This window comes from Alosa sapidissima, chromosome 22 (assembly GCF_018492685.1).
Source record: "Alosa sapidissima isolate fAloSap1 chromosome 22, fAloSap1.pri, whole genome shotgun sequence".
NCBI classification, from domain to species: domain Eukaryota; kingdom Metazoa; phylum Chordata; class Actinopteri; order Clupeiformes; family Clupeidae; genus Alosa; species Alosa sapidissima.
Window position 1 is genome coordinate 25,157,918 of NC_055978.1, and position 10,332 is coordinate 25,168,249.

At 42.0% G+C, this 10,332-nt stretch overlaps 1 protein-coding gene across 1 annotated transcript; it reads right to left on the minus strand.

Annotated features, from left to right (window-relative positions):
* Positions 1 to 1,215: 1,215 nt before the first annotated feature.
* Positions 1,216 to 2,833, minus strand: LOC121697417 (amphoterin-induced protein 2-like). The gene has a single exon (XM_042078944.1). The coding sequence runs from the start codon at positions 2,748 to 2,750 to the stop codon at positions 1,305 to 1,307; it is 1,446 nt and encodes a 481-aa protein (XP_041934878.1). The 5' UTR covers positions 2,751 to 2,833; the 3' UTR covers positions 1,216 to 1,304.
* Positions 2,834 to 10,332: the final 7,499 nt, after the last annotated feature.

The window sequence follows — 10,332 nt, forward strand, 5'->3', positions numbered from 1 at the left end:
AGAATTTGTTACTTGTTTTTCTTGTTTTTCTTTTTCCTGACAAAGAAGCAAACCAAGCACATCTAATTGTGTGTTTTGACAGTCTTCCTTTACATGATTATTGTTACTGTAATACATGAAATACATGTCTTGAAAGGGCCAAATGCTGAACTTCTGTGGGAAGCACTATAGCAAATTAGTACTCCTATAGCATAACTGTAAAATAAGACATTTGTCAATCTTTTTCACAAAGATTTGTGAAACAAAAAAGCAAAAGTTTAAACTTCCATAACCACTCAGCACACAAAACATTCCAATGGCCATGGGAATGAGGAGCACACAATCCTATTTATAAATCAAGGGTCAAGGATGAGTCATACTAAAATATGTGGTTAAAGATATATGTGTCCAGACGCATTGACAATTAGACAGAACATCACAGGAGGGTTGTGTGCAAGTTCATATTGGCAATCATTAAACTGGGGGCATGTCCAAAAAGACTGTAAAAAGTGGTATTCATAACCCTATCCTGTTGGTGGAAATTAGGGCATCAACAAGAACTTATATCCAAACAAAACACACTTCAATACATGTAAAAATGGTAATTCCACAATGCTTCTGATTAATAATCTGGTGCTTCACAGGAGAGGACCGATCATGCAGTGAAAAGGAAGGGATCACTACACAGAGATGTTTAAGTTGCTTTTTAATGTACAGTATATATATACACACACATATATCTGAACGCTGCAACAAAAGACTATTTTTTCAATGTAGGTTACATCTTCATCAGAATCCATCAGAAATAAGCAACTTCAACATTTGTGTGCACCAGTGATCCCTCCATCTACACAAGACTTTAATGCACATTTTACTAATTGACAAGATATATTGCAAGGCCATTATGCAAATGGCTCACATACAAAAACAAAAATATTTTTAGCATTGATTTAGTTGGTGATTCTGTTATTAATATAAACAAAACAAGAAACATCTTTAAACATTACAACTACTATAACCACTGCATTTTAACCAGAAAGCTTGGATTATCATAAAGAGCTCTCAAAACTGTGTTATTTTAGAATGTAACAGCTTAAGCCTTATCTATCTAAATGGACTTTCCATCAAAATCAAGACTCTAAAATATGTAGCAGCAGCCACTGAGCTTTTGACAAGAGATGTCTGGCTGTCTGATTGCAATCAGAGGAACTTTCCCTGACAGCACACTTGATTGTCTATAGAAAACCTGTCAGTGTTGTTCTCCCCCTTCTTTTGACACAATGAAAAGACCTGAGTGTTTCAGTGGTGCTGGTGTAACATGGTGGCTAGATCAGGTGGCATATTTCTCTTATCGGAGGATCAGAGGTATTTCCACCATTCTTCAGGATGCTTCTGGTGGTGACTGGATTGGCTGCTCCTGTTGAGTCTCCTGTTGAGTGAGCCACATCTATGGCAGTAACTTCCATCCAAGGCTCCACAAAAACCACCTTTTTAGCTGTGCTGGGCTGTGCCTGAAGCTGAGGATTACCTTTTGCAGGACGTGACAAACCCAAATGTTTGCGACGACAGCAGCAATGACATGGACTAAAGTAGAGGTAGGACAGCAGCAGGATTATACTGACCATCCAAGAGACCAAAGCTGTGAATCCTGTGTGGACATTTTCACTTTGGTGTGGTGTTGATGCTATCTCGCTGTCACTCACAACTACCTCCACTAACTTCTCAGAGCCTTGTTGCCCCCCACTGATCACCTTACAGTGGTATGTTCCAGAATCTTCCAGGCGCACCCTTTGGATCTCTAGGGTTCCATTTGAGTGCACGTGCAGGTGATGGTCCTCCCCTGGTAAGGCCTCCTGGTCTGGGGTATCCCAGTGCACTGATGACCCCTGTTGTTCTGTTGAATCCAGACATAGAAGAAGTAACTGCTCGCCTAGCCTGACCTGGGACACCACCTTGACCGGGTGAGTAGAGTCATGCAGCCCCCAGGAGCAGTTCAGCATCTCTCCAGTGGTTCCTCTGAGGCAGGGATGGCCATGTCGAAAGTCCACCATTGTCCTGTAGTGCTTGTCGGCCCACTGCTGTAACATGGAGCGCAGGGCACAAGTGCAGACCAGAGGATTATCGTGCAGGTAAAGGGCAGCCTGTGTCCAGTGAGGCAGAGTGAGGATGGAAGCCACTGGGACTCCCCGCAGCATGTTCGAGGACAGATCAAAGACTCTGAGCTTGGACAAAGACGCCACGCCGTCGAACATCTCGGGGGGCAGCTGAGTGAGCCGGTTCCTGCCAAGATGGAGCCTCTGGAGGCCGCCGAGGCCCTCGAACGCCCAGCCGCTGATCCGACCCAGGTGGTTGTCAAACAGAAGCAGCTCCTCGAGTTCACCGAGCCCCTTGAATATCCCCCCGATAAGCCACTTTAGCCTGTTGGAGGACAGATCCAGGTGGCGGAGGTGAGGCGTACTGACAAAGGCGCCTGGCACAATGGTGCCAAGGGCATTCTGGGCCAGCACCAGGACCTCGAGCCTGAGCAGGGGGCGAGGTGTCCAGCTGGAGCTTAGGGAGGTGATGGCGTTGGAGCCCAGGTCAAGGCGCCATATGAGGTCACTGAGGTTGGCTGGCACAGCCGAGAAATTCTGCCCTCTGCAGATGACTATGTCAACCGAGCTGAAGCAGGCATGGGAGCAGCCTATATACATGGAGAGGGCGAAGCAAACAAAAAGCAACATTGCCAAGGACTTGCGGCATACTTCATGCGCTTCACGATTCGCACCCATGGAGTCTTAAGGATTGGAGAGGGAGGCTTTAGTATATAGGAGGACATGGCCATATGCATGACTGCTAACGAGAGACACAGTGAATCGTTTGACAACAGAATATCTAACTATGGAAAATGTTTGTTCTTTACGGTGTTTAGTTTTATCTAATTAAAACGAGATATTCAAGCGAACTAGATTGGTATCTAGTTGTCTCCCATAGTACTCTTTTGAGTAACCTTGACTGTAACAGTTAAACAATATATTACAGTTTTTCTCGATTGCTTTTACCTGCTTAAGTAAACTGGAGCCCACTTGATCTTCATGACTACATTCTTTGCACAGCAAAAGTCATCTCTTGCGAATGTGTTCACACATTTCCATTGGGTTCACACATTTCTCACACCCTTTTGCAAAACAGTTAACACAGGTGTCATTCAAAAGCCCCAAACTCTATTGGTTTTCCCATGCTAAACAAAAGTAAAACATCTTTTCACAGGTGGTATAGATTCCTTGCATAAGTCTGAATCTCTGATACACCTGTGTGAAACTCCTTTGCACAATTCTTCAATCAGCAATCATTCATTATACATAAGAGATGTCTGTTCTGTGTTGCTATTTGCAAGTATGGATCTAATGCACATTTAGACAAAGTACTGTATTGCCTATTTTGTGGAGAAAACAGTACAAAAGGTGTTTACTGTAGGTCTATTTCGATGAAAAATGACAAGTTGTAGTTCAATGAAATTTACTGTATCTTGCTAGGTATTTACGTACTGTATGTCTTACATGTCAATGGCAGTTACATCTTGGGAGGAATGAATAAATTATTTTTTTATTCAGTACATTTTGTCTTTTCACAGTTTTTTTCTGATAGGCCTACCAGAAAAATGAGAAAGTAATGGAACAAACATAGCAAAAATGCTCATTTTGAGAGCTAGATTTTGCATTTTGTTGTCCAGTGTGTAATGATTGATTAAAGAGTGTTTTTTAATTGGCAACATGTTGTAGTGTTTGAAGGCAAGATTTACTTTTGCTGCATGTTTTAAGTGTTTTGAGAGTGTCCAGAGTGCTTTTGTTCAGACACGGGTGTTAACTGTTTTGAGAGTGTGATTTCAGAGTTGACACAGGTATCAAAACGATCGAGAAAAACTGTAACGCTTATCAAATTCTCGATAACGAAGACATAATGAACTATAATAAACACTTACCACAGCAGCATAAGTATCCTAAAGTAAAGCCAATTTGTTCTGTACAATTATCCAAAGGTAATTGAACCAGCCGTTGTTCAGGGATCAAACTTATCGCGAAAAGTTTGTGGACACTCAAGAGACCGCAAATGAAGACAAAGGGAACAAATGAATCCGTAAGGTAGATTAATGTGTGCTCCGGTTAAAGTAGGCTGGGCTTCATCAGTTCACGTAACTTCTGTGCTTGAGGAGAGACAAGGGGCTTGAAATAGCTGGGTCAGTAGCATGTGTCGCCGTGGGAGGGTCTCCCACCTGTGCCCAAATATTTACGGGCACAGGTGCTTCTAAATAACGACAAAACTGAGCTCGTCTGGATTCGGTCTGACCAAAATGCCTAACGTGCTCCTGTCAAATAGACTGAAATGAATCATGTACAGCATGGCATCACTGAAATAACATGATTTGGAGAGTGCCTGAAATGATTTGGCCATTGTGGGTAGCCTACTAGAAAAATATTGTGCTAAAATGTGTTGAATGTGAAAGAATGCGCTAATGTGGAATATACAGGCTTTCTTGTTTATGTGGTGTGTGCACCATCTTAAATAATGCAAAGCAACCCATCAGGATGACAAGAGGCTCTGCTGACACCTAATTACTGCTTTAAAAATATTAATCACATTATGCTGCACACTCCCACACACATGGTTGTGTATGTGGGGTTGAGTGTGTGAGTGTAAGGTTGAGTTGAAAATCTGAAGAATGAAACCTAAGATCATCTTTAAAAATTAAAAGCTTTTGCTCAGTGCATGTTTTCTCTCAGAGCCTGTTGACAGGAGCCTTCATACAAGGATTCGTCTATATAATTAGCCACTGGCAAAATTAAATCAATGCAGCATCAGTGCCTTTCAATTTGAAAACATTCAAACTTGAGGGTTCAGACAAGTTAAAAATGAGAATACCCTGTTTATGGTAGCACACTTATTTCCAAACTTCTTGTATGTAAGTGCACTTAAATGCAGGTGCCTATTGCAAGGGGTGGATTGGATGACCTTCACCCCCACACCTTCTCTTTTCCTTCTTCACAGACTTGGACTGTCATGCTATCCACCCTTTCTATGTGCCTGTGTGTGTGTGCGTGTGTGTGTGAGTGTGTGCGTGTGTGTGTGTGTGTGTGTGTGAGTGTGTGTGTTGTGTGTGTGTGTGTGTGTGTGTGTGTGTGTGTGTGTGTGTGTGTGTGCATCTATCTGCAGGTTTGTTTGAGTGTTTTGAATGCGGCTGATCAAACGTTTGACCCCCATGTGACATGAAGGTTTTCTTTAACAAGCTGATGCTATCTGGGGCCCATGTTCTCCTCGCGCCCTGCCGTGATGGGGACCGTGTAGGCTGTCATCAGCATCCCCCTGAAGACCCTTTCTGACCTTCGCTACAGCACCACAGCTGGGCACGTTATGAGGCGCACTGGCTACCCCCCTGCTGAGAAAATGGGGCGGCATCTCTCTCAAACCTACTTGTCTGTTTAAGTGTAATTTACTAGTAAGCCTTATCCAATACCAGTAATGTCTTTGTCTTGTTGACATTAAGGGTGTACCAATCAATAGTAGTTAGTAGCAAGCAATAATGCTCAACTCAAAAATTTTCCTGATCAATGGTGCATTTAAACAAAAAAAAAAAAAAAAGATTTGATGCGGCAACCAACAGTTTAAAAAACAACTTTTTACCCCATTATACCGAGACAAGAATATGTCATTAAGGCATATGGGGGTTCAGGTCAGGATCAAGGGACAGATCCATTCACATCCATTCTTACCTGAGAGCCATGTGTTATTGACAAACAGTGATAAATGGCTCTCTGAACATTCCTCAGACAGAGACAGAGGGACACAGGCTGGTAGCATGAGGTGTTCACTGGGCACGTGGTTCTCCTGAAGCATGGTTCTAGATCCTCATTTTACATTGGTTGTTATCCAACCCCCAGGTCTCATATAAATGTTTCATTTAAATCAATATCACACCACCCATCATGCACCTGCTCTTGGTTCTAAATAATACACACATTGCAAGGAAAACCCCATCAAAGATGACTTTGCAGAAATAAAATAGCTGTATATCTGACAGAGGAAGCTTTTTGGAAACGTCTGGTGGAAAATTAATGGTTCACCAAATAAATGTCTGTTGGGATCAAAATAAAAGAGCGAAAAAGCCCGCAGACCCTTACTGGGCTGTCCGTGTGTGGCCCCACCGCTTGAGGAATAGCCCTCTCTGGCAACAATTTGCCTGTGCGTCATCTTGATAAATGGATCGCATTTCATGTCTCAGATGGGTGTCTTACAAGGTCCCTCTAATACATACATCTCAATATCGCTGCTATTAGCAGGGCTTCCCTCACACACACTTCCAATAGACTGCCTGAGAAAATACATAGCCCCTCTCCGAAAGAGGAACCCTGGGAAAAGGGAACAGATGAACCAGGCAAAGAGAGGAACAAAGTGGCCAGAGCAGCTGCTGCAGTGTACTGTGCTAGAATGTGATTACAATGCAGCGTGAGTAGGCCAGCAGCCGAGGGCTTTTCCAGGACCCTGCAAAGATATGAAAAAAGATTAGATTAATGTGGATCAAGGATAACTGCATACCTCATGAGATGTATTTCTCATTGGTAATAGGCATTTTATTATGAGATGCTGGTAAATGAGCAATACTGCCTAACAATATCCTGACTAACGTGCTTGTGTATGTGCCTGCCTGTGTACGTGTAAGAAAATCCTATTGTTGTTCTTGATTAGGGTCTTTCACTTTCCAGTCTCTCTGCTGAAATGGCGCTGTCCAGGGTCCTGCAAACATTGGCGCTAATAGCCTTACACTATCAAGGCAAAATAACAATGTGTCGAATCAATCCAGCAAGTAGCGTACTGCAAAGAGAAACAATACTTCGAGATTGCTGATTATCTGTGACTGTGAAAAACGATTGAGGTGGGCTACTGAAGTGACGTTTTGTACACAAACAGAGAGAAAAAAAGCTGGCGCGTGAATGAACAGGAAGTAAAGCACATTAGAAGAATCAGAATGGGTGGTGACTGTAATAAAGATAAAAATCGAACGTAACGCGGAGGTAAGGAAGGGGATGGAAGGGGGCGTGTATGGTGAAAAAGTGTAGCTCACGGTATTTGAACTCTGTTTCACAGAGGCAGACCAAGCGACTTCATCTTCAGAGATAGGGGTGTGCGGCGAATGGGAGTGATGTGGCTGTCTATAGCCCTGTGTCTACCAGCGGTTTCCTCTCCCCTTCTTCATGCTGTGTTTCGGTTGGCCCGTCCGCCCTCTGCCGTGTCTCTTTTACCAAGCCCGACTGAGTCTGCGGTAGTTTGCAGAGCTGCGGCGTGGACCTCGACTGTAATAGGAGGCAACCAGTGGTAAGTAGGGAGAGAAAGGGGTTCTTACAGAGGGAATTGCTCTGTTACTCGAAACTACAGATAGACCGAAGATGCATATTTCTGCAATTCGTTTCACGTGTTGAAGAAGTTTAAGGGAATTGTAGGCTTAATATTTCAGTAGAGATATGGACCAGGGATGCGCCAAGTGCAGTGTTGGAAAATGTCACAAGTCGCCGTTTCTGACTGCTACCAAGATATTCATTCGAGATTAAATGCTTTAGGGGACCGGGGGTCACCCCCTGTATTGTATTTAATATAAAATTATAGTCTAGAAGTGGTCTTCACTTATGTCAAAATGTGTTTTTGTGTACACCTGCCATATTTATTTTGTGTTTTGAAATCTTCAAACTGATTCAACTTAGTCACCTCTGTCATTGCGAAATTACATTTGAATACAATACAATGGTCATAATGTCTCCCTAAATACTTGTTGCTGTCTCTTCGTCATAATTATGCGCTATACCTCTACATATTCTACAAGTTCTTCCTGTCAATGCAATTTAGCAGTTTAAAAGAGGGAAACTTAACTTGCCAGTCATGTAGTAGGCAATAATATGCGTGGCCTCTTAGACTTAGGTAATTTGTCATGGTCACAAATGCTTGATTGCACAATATCCCCACTGTGATGGCCATCTCGCTCAGGAGTTTTAAAATGTGGCCTATAGTATGCGTTTGTCAGTGCACATCACCCTCGGTTATTCCAGGGTTACGTCATCCTTTCTAGTGGCATTCTCCCGAGATTCACTCTTCCTTGGCTATGTGAGTTTTAAATGCTTTACAAGAAACTGTGTTACATTCACACATAATCTTTGAGTTTTAAATGCTTTACATAGAACATTGTAATCTACTCTAGATATACAAATAAATAATGATAGCCTACTTTTTACTGTAATATACGTTGACTAGTGATATATAAAGATCAATCGTTGCACAACACTTACTTTTCCACAATTTCCATCACTACCTTGGTGTGAGAGAAGAACTGGCTCACACAGCATGGTGTTTGATCCCTTTAAATATTTTATTTGTGAGGATGTACAATTGGCTTTGTCTGTACAATGACTGCTTAACACCAATCTGAAAGCCTCACACTCTCATACACCATGTGGTAGAATAAAAACAGTCAGATGGAAGGCAGCTGCAGTTTTGCTTGGCTTGAATTCATCTTCATTCATTATGCCCATTTAGGTTGTTCAACCGGCACTTGCTTCTCTTGCTTAAAAATTGTAGCCAAGCAAATAGAGATGTGAGTTTGAATCAGTTCAATCAAAAGGATTGTTGCCAATATAAATGAAACCCGATAATATTATTTCTCCAGAGAATAGGCGTTAGACAAACATCTCTGTTTGAATTTTCCTCTGAGCAGACAGATCTGTGCTTTACACATCAACCATGAATATCAAACAAACTACACACATTCAAAGGGAAAAAAAGCTGATGTAAGATGAATTCAAATGTTTGTATAGCCAGAGCAGTGGTACAATTAGGCTGTGTAAGAGCTCAGAAGTGAATCCCAGGAGTCTTTGCTGAAGGCAAAATGAAAGGACTCTCTCATCATGTATAGTCAGAGGTATGATGTGGTGTAGAATCACTGGTGATATTGATCCTTATCCAGAAATAAAGAAAAGGATGTTTACTCAGGCACTGTAATAGTTATAATAAAGGTATTTTCAGATTATGGACACATAAGTGATAATTTGTCCTTGCAGGACAGATAGAGAGAAAGAGAGAGAGCGAGAGAGTGAGAGAGAGAACGAAAAGGGAGGTTGATTGTGTGTGTGTGTGTGAGTGTGTGTGTGTGTTATGAGTGTCTACTGTGTGTCCAACAGAGTTAGGAAAGCAGTGTTTGGATATCAGCACAAGCAGCTGTTCAGTCTTCACTTCAAAAGCAGATCTGTTAGCATGGCCATTTGACAGCCCTCAACACGGATCAAAGACGAGTCAGACACTCATTACATATGGCCCCACAGTACTATGAATATTGATTTTTTTTGTCAAGTTGGCAGGGCTTTGGCATACTCTAACCATTTGGCTGAGAATATCAGCTACTCTTTTCGCAATTCCTTTTTCCCTCAAAGAGAAGATGCTTATTACAACATGTTATCTGCCAAATAATCCTTTCAGTGTTTTAAAAGACCATCGTTTTATTATTCATTCTTTATTAACTATTTATTAATTATTAACTATTCATTCGAGAATAGTTTTTACAAAATTCACGTTAAGTGCTAATGAGATTTTAAACAGCACTATCTCTTTTTTAATCCACAAACGGTATCTCTTCAGAAAGTCCTAATTTCTGATTCCGTAATTTCTCAGGGTCAGGATACTGTTTAATCCTCTGTATACCACACCTTGTCCATTCAAGCACAAGGGAAGGCTCACCAAGGGGCTGCAGTGTTCTCCATGGCGATATGAGTCCACTTCCTCTGGCTGGCTGCAATATCTCGGACTGGGATTCTGGTATTAGAGGGATTAGAATGAGGTTTATACAGGTTTAATTAGCTCCTAGACTAGAAATGTCAGCAGTAAACTTGGCATCCACCAGCGGGGTGATGACATTCATCAGACACAGAAGGGCAGATTTGGGTACTTTGTTTTCTGTGTGAAAGCTCCAGACAGTATTGTCGTTCGCAAACACCAGCCGATCAGGCGAAAACTGTGGCCAAGGACATGTTGTCAGGCCATATGTTTTTCAGGTCGTCATATGCCCTGTAATATACAGCAGATTATGCTGCGATCATGGTTAAGATGGTGATTGGTGTAGATACAGTATGGTAGATAGATAGAGAAGCAAATTGTAATCCCCTCATTCCTTATGTTCAGTGACTCCCAGATGGCATCTGGTTATGTACTTGATCTGGCCCTGGTTCGCTTTTGGTCTAGACACAGCTGTTGCCTAGACTAGTGGACTATTCTATCATACACTTCAGAACTGAAAATACCTGAAAACAAAGTATTGTATATGAAGAATGTCATAATTTATTT